Source organism: Salmo trutta, chromosome 9 (genome assembly GCF_901001165.1).
Source record: "Salmo trutta chromosome 9, fSalTru1.1, whole genome shotgun sequence".
In the NCBI taxonomy this organism is placed as follows: Eukaryota; Metazoa; Chordata; class Actinopteri; order Salmoniformes; family Salmonidae; genus Salmo; species Salmo trutta.
Genome location: NC_042965.1, coordinates 23282976 through 23300280, shown reverse-complemented (window position 1 = coordinate 23300280; position 17305 = coordinate 23282976). Strand labels below are relative to the sequence as shown.

Genomic DNA, 17305 nt, shown 5'->3' with positions numbered 1-17305 from the left:
CAAAGATGAAGGAATTTCAAAATAAAAGTCCAACCCTCTAACGTAGATAAATATGTTAAATTCTCTGATAAAATACAATTCAATAAAAACTTAAAGCCACAGTAGCAGATGGGTAAAATTTAATTGTTGTGTACAAATAATCCTATCAATCATGTCATCAGAGCTCTCTCACAGACATTCTCTCTCTGTCCCGCTTTCTCCTCACACACCCACCCACCCACACCCGTTCCTCGTAACAACAACGCTCTGTCAAAGTCCCTCAGTGTGTTTGAGAGGATTTGCTTGTCAAGGCTTTGCACAGAATCACTGACAAAATAATTGGCTTCTGTCGAGTTCTGGTCTGATTCTTTCTTCTCCTGCCACTCAGGTCCAGATTACGCAGTCACTCCTACCCACATGGGTCAACAGAGCAACAATCAGGGCTGGGTTGGGGTTAGGGTGTGTGGTTGAGAGGTCAGTCATCCTCTGTCCCCGCGGCCTCCATCGTCTCCATAATACCCTCCATCACCTCGGCCTTCCGCTTCTTCTTAGGAATTTCTAAGAGAAAGAGAGAAACAGGGACATCAGAGAACAGGTTTCTCAAAACATCAATCTGAAATGTATTACTGTATCTGTACGCTGGGTGTTACCATGGAAATGTTCTGCTGTTTTCCTGCGTAGCGTCTCCACAGTGTCTTCAGCGTCGGCCCACTCTAGAACCAGCCGCCGCCCATACAGATGGGTGCTGTGGCACAGTGCTGAGAACGCTTTCTACATGGGGACACAAGAAATAACAACACCGGTCAACACTACTGTACAGCAACAATACACATTTTAAAGGGGAAACAAGAAATAACACACACTGTGCTCATTCATCCTCACTCACCTTTGCATCCTGTTTGGTGAGGAAGTCTACAAAGCCAAACCCGCGGTGAGGACCCGTGCCGGTACCAGACGCTTTCTTCGGCAGGCGAACAGTCTTCAGCTCCCCAAACGTGCTGGAGGGGATATACATATTATCATCATAATTGAGTGATTAGAAATGCAATGTCTCAGTGAGAAAGCTCTGAGGATGTGTGTGTGTGTGTGTGTGTGTGTGTGTGTGTGTGTGTGTGTGTGTGTGCGTATATATATATATATATTACCAGAAGAGCTCTCGTATCTCCCTGACTGTGGCCTGGAAGGGGACATTGCGTACAAGGATCTTAGAGCTGGTCTGTTTCCTCTCTGCCTGCTTCTTACGAGACACTATTGCAGACCTATACAAAATAAACAAATACAAAAAAATTACAAAATACTCACGTATCTATAAGGTGTGGCATACAGCAGGTCAGCCACCAGGGGAGACTCGTCGGGGCCTATGGCGATGGCTCCATCTGCTGGATGTGCCAGGTCTCGACGGGCTCTCCGGCCAGGACTAATTGGGAGCTGGTGAGTAATCATGGGCTGATTGCTCACCAGCTGTGCAAGGCCCATAAAGCTGCCAGAAGGGCAGCACATAAAGGAGAGCGGGGGAAGAAAGGACTCCCGTATAGTTGAGTACGGTTGCAGAGGTATGTGCAGGGAGTTCAGTTTTTGTGCCTGACAGGATACAGCAAGACCACGGAGCCCAGAAGACGCTATCCCGGAGGGTCTCATGGGGGAGACCTATCCTTTTCTTTTTGATTTTTTGTTGTTGAATAAACACTCTTGAAACCAAGCTAATCATACTCTGTCCATGTTTGATCTGTGTAAACGTCTTGACCAAACCCCCTGGTCTGCCACAAAGGATAAACGCTGCATTGTGTCATCATAAGTGGCTTATACAGATCCCTTCCATTTTTCCACAATTTGTTACGTTACAGCCTTATTCTAAAATGTGTTAAGTAGAACATTATCCCTCATCAATCTACACACAATCCCCCATAATGCCAAAGCAAAAACAGGTTTAGACATTTTTGCAAATGTATTAAAAAAAAAAGACAGGAATACCTCAATTACAAAAGTATTTAGACCCTTTGCCATGAGACTCAAATATGAGCTCAGGTGCATCCTGTTTCCATTGACCATCCTTGAGATGTTTCTACAACTTCATTGGAGTCCACAGTTGACAATGCATGTCAGAGCAAAAACAATGCCATGAGGTCGAAGAAATTGTCCGTAGAGCTGAGACAGGATTGTGTTGACACACATCTGGGGAAGGGTATCAAAACATTTTTGCAGCATTGAATGTCCCCAAGAACACAGTGGCCTCCATCATTCTTAAATGGAAGAAGTTTGGAACGACCAAAACTTTTTCTAGAGCTGGCCGTCAGGCCAAACTGAACAATCAGGGAAGAAGGTTCCTTGGTCAGGGAGGTGACCAAGAACCAGATAGTCAACTCTGATAGAACTCCAGAGTTCCTCTATGGAGATGGGAGAACCTTCCAGAAGGACAATCATCTCTGCAGCACTCCACCAATCAGGTCTTTATGGTAGAGTGGCCAGACGGAAGCCACTCTTCAGTAAAAGGCACATAACAGCCCGCTTGGAGTTTGCCAAAAGGCACCTAAAGGACTCAGACCATGAGAAACAAGATTCTCTGGTCTGATGAAACCAAGATTGTACTCTTTGGCCTGAATGCCAAGCATCACATCTGGAAGAAACCTAGCACCATCCCTACAGTGAAGCATGGTGGTGGCAGCATCATGCTGTGGGGATGTTTTTCAGCAGCAGAGACTGGGAGTCTAGTCAGGATCAAGGGAAAGATGAATGGAGCAAAGTACAGAGAGATCCTTGATGAAAACCTGCTCCAGAGCGCTCAGGACCTCAGACTTAGGCAAAGGTTCACCTTCCGACTGGACAACGACCCTAAGCACACAGCCAAGGCAACGCAGGAGTGGCTTCGGGACAAGTCTCTGAATGTCCTTAAGTGGCCCAGCCAGAGTCCGGATTTGAACCCGATCAAACAACTCTGGAGTAGAGATCGACCGATTATGATTTTTCAACGCCGATACCAGTTATTGGAGGACCAAAAAAAAGCCGATACCGATTAAATCGGCCGATTATTTTTTATTTTTTTGTTTGTAATAATGACAATTACAATAATACTGAAATGAACTTATTTTAACTTAATATAATACATCAATAAAATCAATTTAGCCTCAAATAAATAATGAAACGTGTTCAATTTGGTTTAAATAATGCAAAAACAAAGTGTTGGAGAAGAAAGTAAAAGTGCAATATGTGCCATGTAAGAAAGCTAACGTTTAAGTTCCTTGCTCAGAACATGAGAACATATGAAAGCTGGTGGTTCCTTTTAACATGAGTCATCAATATTCCCAGGTAAGATGTTTTAGGTTGCAGTTATTATAGGACTATTTCTCTCTATACGATTTGTATTTTATATACCTTTGACTATTGGATGTTTTTATAGGCACTTTAGTATTGCCAGTGTAACAGTATAGCTTCCGTCCCTCTCCTCGCTCCTACCTGGGCTCGAACCAGGAACACATCGACAACAGCTACACCCTCGAAGCAGCGTTACTCATGCAGAGCAAGGGGAACAACTACTCCAAGTCTCAGAGCGAGTGATGTTTGAAACGCTATTAGCGCGCACCCCGCTAACTAGCTAGCCATTTCACATCGGTTACACCAGCCTAATCTCGGGAGTTGATAGGCTTGAAGTCATAAACAGCGCAATGCTTGAAGCATTGCGAAGGGCTGCTGGCAAATGCACGAAAGTGCTGTTTGAATGAACGCTTACGAGCCTGCTGCTGCCTACCATCGCTCAGTCAGACTGCTCTATCAAATCATAGACTTAATTATAACATAACACACAGAAATATGAGCCTTAGGTCATTAATATGGTCGAATCCGGAAACTATCATCTCAAACAAAACGTTTTTCCTGTCAGTGAAATACGGAACCGTTCCGTATTTTATCTAACGGGTGGCATCCATAAGTCTAAACATTCCTGTTACATTGCACAACCTTCAATGTTGTCATAATTACGTAAAATTCTGGCAAATTAGTTCGCAACGAGCAAGGCGGCCCAAACTGTTGCATATACCCGGACTCTGCGTGCAATGAACGCAAAATGACAATTTCACCTGGTTAATATTGCCTGCTAACCTGGATTTCCTTTAGCTAAATATGGCGGTTTAAAAATATATACTTCTGTGTATTGATTTTAAGAAAGGCATTGATGTTTATGGTTAGGTACAGTCGTGCAACGATTGTGCTTTTTTCGCAAATGCGCTTTTGTTAAATTATCCCCGTTTGGCGAAGTCGGCTGTCTTTGTTAGGAAGAAAGTCTTCACAGTTCACAACGAGCCAGGCGGCCCAAACTGCTGCATATACTCTGACATTGTTTGCAAGAGAAGTGACACATTTTCCCTAGTTAAAAGAAATTCATGTTAGCAAGCAATATTAACTAAATATGCAGGTTTAAAAATATATACTTGTGTATTGATTTTAAGAAAGGCATTGATGTTTATGGTTGGAGCAACGTGTACCTAAGCGATTATATGCAACGCAGGACAGGCTAGATAAACTAGTAATATCATCAACCATGTGTAGTTAACTAGTGATTATGATTGATTGATTGTTTTTATAAGATAAGTTTAATGCTAGCAAGCAATTTACCTTGGCTTCTTACTGCATTCGCGTAACAGGGAGGCTCCTCGTGGAGTGCAATGTAAAGCAGGTGGTTAGAGCGTTGGACTAGTTAACCGTAAGGTTGCAAGATTGAATACCCGAGCTGACAAGGTAAAAATCTGTCGTTCTGCCCCTGAACAAGGCAGTTAACCCACCGTTCCTAGGCCGTCATTGAAAATAAGAATGTGTTTTTAACTGACTTGCCTAGTTTAATAAAGGTAAAATAAAAAAGGGGCTTTACTATTCTTAAATCGGCCATTCCGATTAATAGGTCGACCTCTACTCTGGAGAGACCTGAAAATAGCTGTGCAGCGACAATCCCCATTCAACCTGACAGAACTTGAGGATCTGCAGAGAAGAATGGGAGAAACTCTGCAGGTGTGCCAAGCATGTAGCATTATACCCAAGAGGACTCGAGGCTGTAATCGCTGTTTTTGGTTTGTCATTATGGGGTATTTTTTTATTTTCCCTTTATTTAACTAGGCAAGTCCGTAAAGAACAAATTCTTATTTTCAATGACGGCCTAGGAACAGTGGGTTAACTGCCTTGTTCAGGGGCAGAACAACAGATTTTTACCTTGTCAGCTCGGGGATTCGATCTTTTTATTTATTTATTTCACCTTTATTTAACCAGGTAGGCAAGTTGAGAACAAGTTCTCATTTACAATTGCGACCTGGCCAAGATAAAGCAAAGCAGTTCGACAACATACAACAACACAGAGTTACACATGGAGTAAACAACTTGCAACCTTTCGGTCACTAGTCCAACACTCTATTCCCTGTAGAGGGATTTTTTTCTCCCATTCAATTCAGAAAAAGGCTATACCGTAACCAAATGTGGAAAAAATCAAGGGGTTTGAATACTTTTCGAATGGACTGTAATTACTACTATCAGTTTGTTGTTAATTAAATGTAACCATGGTTAGTACGATGGAGTGACTCACTTGGTGGCTCTCTCAGACACTTTCAACTCCAACTGGTGGTCATCCACACTGCAGTGCTGAGAGAAAGAAGAGAGATGGGGGATGAGAGAAACAAAGAGGTGTGAGGTCAGTATCGATAGGTGTAGAGGTTAAAGGTTAAGGATCAGGGCTAGGGTCAATACCTGAAGCTGCCTTATGGCCTTCTCTGCTGCCTTCTGCGTCCGATAGGTGACAAAGCCATACCCCATGGACAACAGCTGACCTACAGGGACAAAACAGCACAGACATCACTGAACCTCACAAATGTTCAATTTATGCTTGATCCGAATATGTGGTCGGAGACTGACGCAATTGCGGAGCCTCCGGAGGCACGCAGAGACCAAATTGAGCTCCGTTTCACATTGCTGTGCACCTCCCAAATGTATGTAACAAGGCGGAGGGCTCTGTATAGCTCCACATTGAAATGATTTGATTGACAGTAGGTGGGGGCGGGAGGTCCTGTATAAACACAAACTCAAGCCCTTGACAACTTCCTTCACAACAGCTCTGCGCTGCTCCGCAAATCACAAGAAGTATCAACGCCCTGACTTCTGCAGAGGCCGTATAACCATAAATGCTGCACTGCCAATGCAGATGTGGGATTGACCACGCAGCGCCTTTAAAATGTCATGTTTAGTACCGGTCTTGTCTTTTTTCTTGGAGATCGTGCAGGTCTTCAATGTGCCACATTTGGAGAATGTCTATAGAAAGACACAAACCAAAAACATGAGACATTCAACAAAACTTCCGACCTAACTGCATTGTCTAACTATGCCTCACTCATCGTCTATTCCTCATCATCTAACGCTAACCCTACCTCATGCAATGTCTCCTCTGTTGTGGTGAAGTTGAGGTTCTTGATGAAGAGGGTGGATCCCAGTGCTTCCTCCTCCTCCTCCTCTTCCTCCTGTGCTGAGGAATTGGTGGTGGGCCCCGGATCTGGTGTAAGTGTCTTGCTAGGCATGGCTGCTGAGAATACTCCCGTAGGGGCCCACTCCAAATATAAGGGGACATGCTGGAACTAGAGAGTGAGGCAGGCAGAGGGAGAGAGAGGCAGTATATGTTACAGTATACTCCCCTGAACGGGACCATGGTCTTCCTCAGACAGCGTTCTATTTTTACATTATATAGGCCACATTTGTATGGAACGAACACACACACACACACACACACACACACACACCTTGCTGTATGCCAGTCTAGTGAAGGCTTGTTTGGCCTCAGTGGGTTCCAGGTATTCTATGATGGCAGTCAAGCCTGCAGGCGGCAGCAGCACTCTACCCAGGGTGCCATGCGGCGAGAACAGTTCCTCCAAGTTCTCCACCGTCACTCCCGCTGGAAGATTCTTCACCAGGAACACAGACATGCTACGAGGCCCTGCCGCCTAAACACACAGACACAAATAACCAGAATCCAAAATTATAAATTTAAATAATGTTCTAAACTTTATATAATGTTATGTTCTTTATGCACGGTTAGCACATCCTAGAGAGTGTTTTACAACATACCTGACTGAAGGAGTCCAGACAAACGTGGTTGTCCAACAGGAACTGTCGAGTCTCCTGGACAATTTGAGTCTCTCCTAAAGCCATCCTCACTGCTACACTCCCCTTAGACTCCTGAGAGAGAATCACATCATTAAAGAGGATGGGGGAAAGGTGTATTCGGTGGTAAGGGGAGACGGGTGAAAGGGGCCGAGGAGACGGGAGAGTAGAACTCACATGGTCCAGGACTTGGCTCTTGGTGGTGTTGTATTTTTCAGCGATAGCATCTGCAACAGCACTGGTGCCCAGAAACAGGGTGTTCCAGTTATGGGAGCTGTAGAGGGACAAACATCACAATGTGAACAAACACAAAAAGGCAATAAGATTACTGGACAATTCCAGTACTGGGTTGTAAACATAAACTTGGACAATTTAGAGATATTTTAAACTAAGGAGAGATGTCTTTAGACTGTAACTGACCTGGTACTACTGGCTTTGTTCTTGGCATCTTTCTGCCGTTTGTAGGAGGAGGAGCCTGGGCCAGAGTGGGCGGAGTCAGCCTTTTCCTTCTTCAGAGTGGATGGAAGCAGGTGCAGCATCCTGCCCTGAGAGAGAGAGAGAGAGAGAGAGAGATGGGGGTATAGAAGATGAGAGGTTAGATGTTACAGGTTAAAGGTCAGAAACACACGATGGGTAAGGGTGTGAGATTAGTACCTGGAATATGTGTCCATCTAGCTGAGCCAGTGCTGTCACTGCATTCTCAGGGATCATGTAAGAGACGAAGGCATATCCTTTAGGCTTCTTGGTCAGATTGTCAATGGGGAAAACCACTTCAGCCAGAGGACCTGTAACACAGGCTGAGGGGGTCAGGGGTGTGTGTGTGTGTGAACTCCTGTTCAGTGCAGGTATACAGTGTGTGTGTGTGTGTGTGTGTGTGTGTGTGTGTGTGCGCACCGTGCTTGGAGAATAGGTCTTGGAGCTCCTCTTCTGTACAAGTGTAGGGCAGGTTCCTTATGAAGAGTCTTCCTGACTCTGCAACATCTTCCTCTTCCTCATCGTCCTTCAGCTCCCTGGTGAAGCTCCTCTCGCTCCCTTTCTCCCGCCTCACTGCGCGCCCCTCACCCTTCACACTCGTCCGAAAAACCTCAATATAGCGCCCCCCTTAGGACAAACAAACACAATACATGTCTATATTCTCAGTGAGGTCACCAACATGCACACACACAACAGTCTGATTCTCACCCATGTAATCTTTGTTCTTCTTCAGAGCCTTTTCAACCTCCTCTTCTGACCGCATGTCCACATATATATACCCGGTTTTGTTGCCAGTGGCATTCTTGATGATTCGAATGGCTGCAGGCTTCAGAGGAGTCATGAACTCTCGTACTTGTTGCTGTTGATTTCACACATTAACAACCCAAGAAGTCATACATAAACAAACAACTGCATCATAATAGAAGGACACATCTCCCTTTTCCCACTCATCTGAACTCATCACACCCCCATGCCATGCCCAAACACTTACCTCTTTGACATTGAAAGGACATCCTCTCAGTTTCACTGTGAACTCAGGGGTGGGCTCAGTCTGTGGAACACACACACACACATATTACCAAAGGGAATAAGGCAATGAAAACCCTCAACCCTAATTGCACTGTCAGAATGCTACACCATTATGCTGTTTTAACTGCTAACCTCCATCAGTTCGATTAAGGTTGGATTTGAGGTCAAATATACAATCCCAAAGTTTGAGGGTCAGTGGTGCCCGTCAAGTGCTAGGGGTTAAAGGTTAGGAGTCTGCCCTACCTCCTGCTGTTTGCCAGGCTTGCTGGGTTTGCCCTGGTTTTGATCCAGTGAAGAGGCTGGTGCGGTGGCCCTCTGGATACAGTCTCTGTCCCTACTCTCATAGGCACCATCTGTCTGCTGCACAGCGGCAGGCTCGTCTTCCGCATCTTCATCCTCATCGTCATTGTTCTCCTCCACAGCAGCACCCTCTGTCTGTGCCACTTTGGAGCGCAGGTACTCCATATCAGACAGGCCAGACTTCAGAGCCTCCTTATCAGCACCTGACAGTGAAAACACACCGTTTACACACACAGATCCTTACCGGCATCTGTCAGACAAAGGGTCTATGTAGGCATGTGTACCTACCCTGATTTTCCTCCTCCTCCTCCTCCTCCTCATCTGACTCGTCAAAGTTAAGGTAATCATCGGAGGCAGGCTTCTTCTCCTGACTCCTCCCCTGTCCGGTCTCGGGGGCTGCTGATTGGGGTAGAGTGTCGTTGGCCCAGGTAGACACCTGGTTGCGGTTCTGATGCACCGACACAAACTCCTGGAAACCCTCGTCATCCTCCAGCTGACACACACAGACACACAAGTTTAAACAGAAACAATATTAAACAGAGCACCAGAATGTCAAGGAAGACAATAATTGTCAACATTTCAGGCATTTGCGTTATCTTACACGCCATCCATAGTGTATTTCCTCTGCCAGGCAGACAAGGACTTACTTTGCCTAGAATACTGGGGGATTCCTTTTTCTTCTTCTCCTGGTGGAAAAAAACACACAACAAGAGAAAAATGTAAGAATAGATATGATCTCTCACAACAATTCAGCACAAAATACATCATAGTAAATACCCTGTTATTATGGTACATCAACACCCAATATAATAACTCCCCAATGTTACCCAGGACCCTGTGTCTAGACATGACCTGAAGATGAAGGGAACATCTCATGATGTGAAGCATTCGAAAACAAACACTTGACTGCAGCCCTATCATTATACTGTACCTTGTTATTCTCCCTGGGGGCTGTGGCTGGGCCACGGGAGTGTTTACTCCAGGCTCTGGCCTTAGTGGGGTCCCCAAACGACTTACACATCTCCACCTGGGCAAAAGCACAACACACACTATCTGTCAACCAGGCTAGCGAATCCAATTTGGCATACAATCTGTGATTGACTAGCTGTCTATCTCACCACTACTCAGGAGTATGGGTGGCTAACTGTCTCACCGTTACTCTGGACGTGTCCACAAAGCTTTTATTGAAATGCTTCAGCGCCTTGTCCGCATGCTCCTCAGTCTTGAAGCCCACAAATCCGAACTTGCGGAACTTGCCCTCCTTGGTGAACTTCAGGCCGCAGTCTGTCAAGGTTCCGAAGGCGGCAAACATCTCCTTGAACCGCTCCTCCTTCATCTGCAGGCAAAGCTCATCATTAGTAACCTAAACTCAGTTTAACAAACCCTGAATAACAAATCAACCCAGATCTAGCCACTACTCCATCGGCACTTGTGGAGAAAACATCTAAGAGGATTGATAACTCCACTTGACCTATCAGCAGGCAAGATGGAGCTACCACTTCAGACATAGTTACATATATTATGATATCCTTTCAAATACCCAAGTGCCTAAGAGGGTAGGGGCTAGAAGTTAATTTTGAACTAAGGGTAAATGTAAACGCGGTCATTAACTAAACTTAGGTTTAGTAAATTCAGTCACAAACGTAAGCCACTCATCTCCAGTTTACCACACATTAGCGCCTGTAATTCAACAACGAAATAGTAGATACAATTATTTGCTGTGTAGTTTTAGCCCTTTACGTTTAGCTTAGATCTGTAACGTTAGCTACACTCCATCAAAACCATCTGAAAACATTGACTTTCGCTATTACGCACGGTATGTACATCAACAAAATGTATGTATAAAAAGTTTTGTTTTTGACCAAGTGCGCAAATCACTCATTACTGCCACGCAGGTCGGCTGATCCAGCAGCAGTACAGTAACCCGAAAAATCATTGATATTTAAATTATACATTTTTTTGGAAGTACATAACGGCAGTAATGACGACAGTTGCTATGCGAAATACCTAACGTATTTGAACATTATCAAGTTTGCAGAGCTTATTATTGGGTCTTTGAATTAAAGGATCCTGGGCGTCAGAAAAGATCTCATCATATTCGTCTTCTCAAGCCCAGATACTGGTTCAAACTCCATCCTCCATTCAACAACACATTCTAACATAACTTACCCCGTTTGGAAGGTTTTTGACGATTAATCTCGACATTTTTGTCAACCTATATCCCGTCTAAACACTGAAATAAAGGGGAATATAGATGTCAACAACAAACACGCGTGGACGTCTGTCTTGGTGGTCATTGGTAACCTGGAAACATTTTGCAGAATAATATGGAATCACTTCCGTGTCAATTACAAAGAACCTTCAGTCTTCAAAATAAAAGTCCTTACCGAAAGATGTGTGCTGTACATTGGCATTAACAGTTTGAATTCACATCATTGGCTGTCCGTGGGCAACAGTGGGCTACATTACGTATTTTTCAGGCAATATACCACAACAAATGACATAATTTATTTGAATCCTGGACCCTCAGATTGAAAGTCTTTAGCTCTACCGACAGGGGGGCGCCATCTGGGCGCGCGTGTAGAAAGGATATTTTCCGTTTAACCGAGAACAAACATGACCGGATTGTCATGTCGGTAGTATTGGGCTACTTTGAAAACGTATTGGTCGCGGGATGAGTGTCAGTTTTTGGTCTCGGGCGCTGCGCGAGTGGAAATTTGAAATGGAAGTTATCGAACTCCCTCACATACTTCTGTTATGGGGAAAAGTCCACAATGAAACTGACAGTAAATGTGGAAAATTATACATTTGCATCTGTTGGGCATCAAGTAGCCTATTTCTATGCAATTGTAGGCTACTCTAGCCTACCATTTTATACAATAAATGTTGAAATGAAGATATGACTAGTCCTTGCAAATCCATTTGTGCCACTTGTGTAGCCTACCCAGAGGAGCTTGCAAACGAATTTAATAAATAACCTATAACTTCAGTTGGTTGTTATAGCCTTGTGTTATTATGCAATTATTAAAGGCCATGGCTAATTAAATGTAAAGTTATCAATTGAGATCATGGTCACAGCTGGAGCTCTGTCCTAATTGCCGATCAGCTGTTAGAATGCATTAGATTGATGGTAAAAATCAGTTGTATTTGGCTACAGGTAAAAAATAAACACTGTTGTTGACAATCACATTCAGTTCATATCCATATAATTAATATTTGATTGAGTGATTGAAATTATGACCCCATCCTCAGTAGCCTATTCGAGCAGGCTATTTGGCAACACAAGCGCATCTTACCTCGAAATAGCTTTGCTATTAATGTTGAATAAATTAGTCCGTAAATTTGAAATAAGCAAGTTGCGAAATCGTTCAGTCTACATCTTACCTACATCTTGCCTAGGCTACCTGAAATTAGACGTAGACCTATCAGGGACTACTTGTATCTGGCAAAGCAAACCATGGCAAAGTTTAATTACACAATCATAAACACAGATTTTAGTCAGCCTATGCCTATTAAAATGACAAGTCAATCTAGCAAATATACAATTTACAACGTTTTGTAGTCTTAACATCTGGCACATAATAATGGCACAATTGCCACAAAATAGCCTAACATTTGCTTTTTTAAGTTTGTCCAAGTGTTTCTTGTGCAGAGATTGAGATCATCTGTCCAACTTTCATTTTTTATTTATTTTATTTCACCTTATTTTAACCAGGTAGGCTAGTTGAGAACAAGTTCTCATTTACAACTGCGACCTGGCCAAGATAAAGCAAAGCAGTTCGACACATACAACAACAGAGTTACACATGGAATAAACAAACATACAATCAATAATACAGTAGAAAAAGTCTAATACAGTGTGTGCAATGAGGTAAGAAAAGGGAGGTAAGGCAATAAATAGGCCATGGTGGTGAAGTAATTACAATATAGCAATTAAACACTGGAGTGATATATGTGCAAAAGATGAGTGAGCAAGTAGAGATACTGGGGTGCAAAGGAGCAAAATAAATAAAATAAATAACATCATGGGGATGAGGTAGTTGGATGGGCTATTTACAGATGGGCTATGTACAGGTGCAGTGATCTGTGAGCTGCTCTGACAGCTGGTGCTTAAAGTTAGTGAGGGAGATATGAGTCTCAAGTTTCAGTGATTTTTGTAGTTCGTTCCAGTCATTGGCAGCAGAGAACTGGAAGGAAAGGCGGCCAAAGAGGAATTGGCTTTGGGTGTGACCAGTGAAATATACCTGCTGGACCGTGTGCTACGGGTGGGTGCTGCTATGGTGACCAGAGAGCTGAGATAAGGCGGGGCTTTACCTATCAAAGACTTGTAGATGACCTGGAGCCAGTGGGTTTGGCGACGAATATGAAGCGAGGGCCAGCCAACGGGAGCGTACAGGTCGCAGTGGTGGGTAGTATATGGGGCTTTGGTGACAAAATGGATGGCACTGTGATAGACTGCCTCCAGTTTGCTGAGTAGAGTGTTGGAGGCTATTTTGTAAATGACATCGCCGAAATCGAGGATCGGTAGGATGGTCAGTTTTACGAGGGTATGTTTGGCAGCATGAGTGAAGGAGGCTTTGTTGCGAAATAGGATGCCGAATCTAGATTTAATTTTGGATTGGAGATGCTTAATGTGAGTCTGGAAGGAGAGTTTACAGTCTAACCAGACACCTAGGTATTTGTAGTTGTCCACATATTCTAAGTCAGAACCGTGCAGAGTAGTGATGCTGGACGGGCGGGCAGGTGCGGGCAGCGATCGGTTGAAGAGCATGCATTTAGTTTTACTTGCATTTAAGAGCAGTTGGAGGCCACGGAAGGAGAGTTGTATGGCATTGAAGCTCGCCTGGAGGTTAGTTAACACAGTGTCCAAAGAAGGGCCAGAAGTATACAGAATGGTGTTGTCTGCGTAGAGGTGGATCAGAAAATCACCAGCAGCAAGAGCAACATCAGTGATGTATACAGAGAAGAGAATCGGCCCGAGAATTGAACCCTGTGGCACCCCCATAGAGACTGCCAGAGGTCCGGACAACAGGCCCTCCGATTTGACACACTGAACTGTATCAGAGAAGTAGTTGGTGAACCAGGCGAGGCAGTCATTTGAGAAACCAAAGGCTGTTGAGTCTGCCGATAAGAATGTGGTGATTGACAGAGTCGAAAGCCTTGGCCAGGTCGATGAATACGGCTGCACAGTATTGTCTCTTATCGATGGCGGTTATGATATTGTTTAGGACCTTGAGCGTGGCTGAGGTGCACCCATGACCAGCTCTGAAACCAGATTGCATAGCGGAGAAGGTACGGTGGGATTCAAAATGGTCGGTAATTTGTTTGTTAACTTGGCTTTCGGAGACCTTAGAAAGGCAGGGTAGGATAGATATAGGTCTGTAGCAGTTTGGGTCTAGAGTGTCTCCCCCTTTGAAGAGGGGGATGACCGCGGCAGCTTTCCAATCTTTGGGAATCTCAGACGATACGAAAGAGAGGTTGAACAGGCTAGCAGTAGGGGTTGTAACAATTTCGGCAGATCATTTTAGAAAGAGAGGGTCGAGATTGTCTAGCCCGGCTGATTTGTAGGGGGTCCAGATTTTGCAGCTTTTTCAGAACATCAGCTATCTGGATTTGGGTGAAGGAGAAATAGGGGAGGCTTGGGCAAGTTGCTGTGGGGGGTGCAGGGCTGTTGACCGGGGTAGGGGTAGCCAGGTGGAAAGCATGGCCAGCCGTAGAGAAATGCTTATTAAAATTCTCAATTATAGTTGATTTATCGGTGGTGACATTGTTTCCTAGCCTCTGTGCAGTGGGCAGCTAGGAGGAGGTGCTTTTATTCTCCATAGACTTTACAGTGTCCCAGAACTTTTTGGAGTTAGTGTTACAGGATGCAAATTTCTGTTTGAAAAAGCTAGCCTTAGCTTTCCTGACTGCCTGTGTATATTGGTTCCTAACTTCCCTGAAAAGTTGCATATCACGGGGGCTATTCGGTGCTAATGCAGTACGCCACAGCATGTTTTTGTGCTGGTCAATGGCAGTCAGGTCTGGAGTGAACCAAGGGCTATATCTGTTCCTGGTTCTACATTTTTTTAATGGGGCATGCTTATTTAAGATGGTGAGGAAGGCACTTTTAAAGAATAACCAGGCATCCTCTACTGACGGGATGCGGTCAATATCCTTCCAGGATACCCGGGCCAGGCCGATTAGAAAGGCCTGCTCGCTGAAGGGTTTTAGGGAGCGTTTGACAGTGATGAGGGGTGGTCATTTGATCGCACACCCATTATAGATGCAGGCAATGAGGCAGTGATCACTGAGATCTTGGTTGAAGACAGCAGAGGTGTTTTTGGAGGGCAAGTTGGTTAGAATGATATCTATGAGGGTGCCCGTGTTTCATCACTCAAACTCTCCTGTAAGATTTAGTTATGAACATGTGCAAAACTGATTTATTTAAGATTATAAACCATGGTTCGTTCCCTGAATGCTGATTGTCTGAAAGCAGTGGTATATCAGACCATATACCATGGTTATGGCAAAAAAGTACTTTTTATTGTACTAATTGAGTTGGTAACCAGTTTATAATAGCAATAAGGCACCTCTGGGTTTGTGGTATATGGCCAATATACCACAGCTATGGGCAGTATCCAGTCACTCCCAAGTTGTGTCGTGCATAATAACAGCCTTTCTTATGCACGACACAACTTGGGAGTGGCTGGATACTGCCCATGGCTGTGGTATATTGGCCATATACCACACACCACCGTACCTTATTGCTTAATCATAGCATTCAAACGAGTTAAATCAACATCCATTTATGGAAAATTATCTGGGGAGTTTAATAAGGGCAAATGATTTTCTCTTATATTCCATTTAATTTATTAAGTCACGTTAGCTCGCAAGAATGATTATTTTGATGGAGAACCACATTTTGATTATTTTGTTGTTACAAGTTATGTCAATATTCCTTCTTACTTCGCTCGATAACGTTATGGAAAATGGGTTTATTGGATATAGGCGGAAGTCTTAAAACGTTAAGTTGATCGATCCCGTGGAGGGAGGAGCTGATTTTTTGTAAATGACAGTAAAACATTATTTTGATGACTATAACATCTGTCGGAACATTCAATTCTTGAAAATGTTCTCAACACTCACACGCGCAGGAAAAATTGCAGAACTAATGAACTTGGAACCAAATCAGAACTCCCGTACATACCCCTCGTGATGAAGGCAGCCAATGGCCTGCTTCTATCTACGACGTAAACACAGCCTCTTGTGAAAAGGCGAGCTGCTGTCTGATGAAGAGGAACACACATACATACACTGAACAAAAATGTGAATGCAACATGTAAAGTGTTGGTCCCATGTTTCATGAGCTGACATAAAAAAATAACAGAAATGTTTCATATGCAAATTAGACCAGCTTCTAAGCTTGTGCGCAGCGCTTCTAAAAATGTATCTTTCACTCAGCTCTTCAAGCACGCACAGCCCCCTGCCAGACAATGTTGCAGCGCATGGTGGAATAGGCTCTATACAGTACCAGTCAAAAGTTTGGACACACCTACTCATTCAAGGGTTTTTCTTTATTTTTACTATTTTCTACATTGTAGAATAATAGTGAAGACATCAAAACTATGAAATAACACATGGAATAATGTAGTAATCAAAAAAAAGTGTTAAAAAAATCTAAATATATTTTATATTTGAGATTCTTCAAAGTAGCCACACTTTGTCTTGATGACAGCTTTTGCAGCTTTGAAAACTCTTGGCATTCTGTCAACCAGCTTCATGGGGTAGTCACCTGGAATGCATTTCAGTTAACAGGTGTGCCTTGTTAAAAGTTAATTTGTGGAATTTATTTCCTTCTTAATGCGTTTGAGACGGTCAGTTGTGTTGTAACAAGGTAGGGGTGGTATACAGAACATAGCCTTATTTGGTAAAAGACCAAATCCATATTATCACAAGAACAGCGCAAATAAGCAAAGAGAAACGACAGTCCATCATTACTTTAAGGCATGAAGGTCAGTCGATACGGAAAATTTCAAGAACTTTTCAAGTGCAGTCGCAAAAACCATCAAGTACTATGATGAAACTGGCTCTCATGAGGACCACCACTGGAAAGGAAGACCCAGAGTTACCTCTGCTGCAGAGGATAAGTTCATTAGAGTTACCAGCCTCAGAAATTGCCGCCCAAATAAATGCTTCCCAGAGTTCAGGTAACAGACACATCTCAACATCAACTGTTCAGAGGAGACTGTGGAATCAGGCCTTCATGGTCAAATTGCTGCAAAGAAACCACGACTAAAAAGGACACCAATAATAATAAGAAGAGACTTGCTTGGGCCAAGAAACATGAGCAATGGACATTAGACCAGTTCAAATCTGTCCTTTGGTCTGATGAGTCCAAATCTGAGTCTGTGATTTATTT

The 17305-nt window shown here is 43.7% G+C and overlaps 1 protein-coding gene across 1 annotated transcript; it reads right to left on the bottom strand.

Moving 5' to 3' along the window:
- Positions 1 to 102: 102 nt before the first annotated feature.
- On the bottom strand, positions 103 to 11229 carry rbm19 (RNA binding motif protein 19). Its single transcript, XM_029763102.1, has 22 exons — positions 11074 to 11229; positions 10058 to 10240; positions 9836 to 9931; positions 9552 to 9590; positions 9193 to 9397; positions 8848 to 9107; positions 8567 to 8626; positions 8284 to 8434; positions 7996 to 8202; positions 7756 to 7886; positions 7522 to 7646; positions 7279 to 7375; positions 7066 to 7176; positions 6741 to 6941; positions 6375 to 6578; positions 6198 to 6258; positions 5701 to 5780; positions 5540 to 5595; positions 1125 to 1238; positions 866 to 977; positions 630 to 750; positions 103 to 537 (listed from the first exon to the last, which is right to left on the bottom strand). Exons 1-22 carry the CDS (start codon positions 11107 to 11109, stop codon positions 455 to 457), a joined length of 2733 nt encoding a protein of 910 aa, XP_029618962.1. The 5' UTR covers positions 11110 to 11229; the 3' UTR covers positions 103 to 454.
- Positions 11230 to 17305: the final 6076 nt, after the last annotated feature.

Coding starts and splice junctions, on each gene's coding strand:
- rbm19 (XM_029763102.1), bottom strand. CDS start 11,109: ATGTCGAGATTAATCGTCAAAAACCTTCCAAACGGG. Junction 8,435..8,566: donor GTCCTTTCAATGTCAAAGAG/GTAAGTGTTTGG, acceptor TGAAATCAACAG/CAACAAGTACGAGAGTTCAT. Junction 7,647..7,755: donor TAGATGGACACATATTCCAG/GTACTAATCTCA, acceptor TCTCTCTCTCAG/GGCAGGATGCTGCACCTGCT.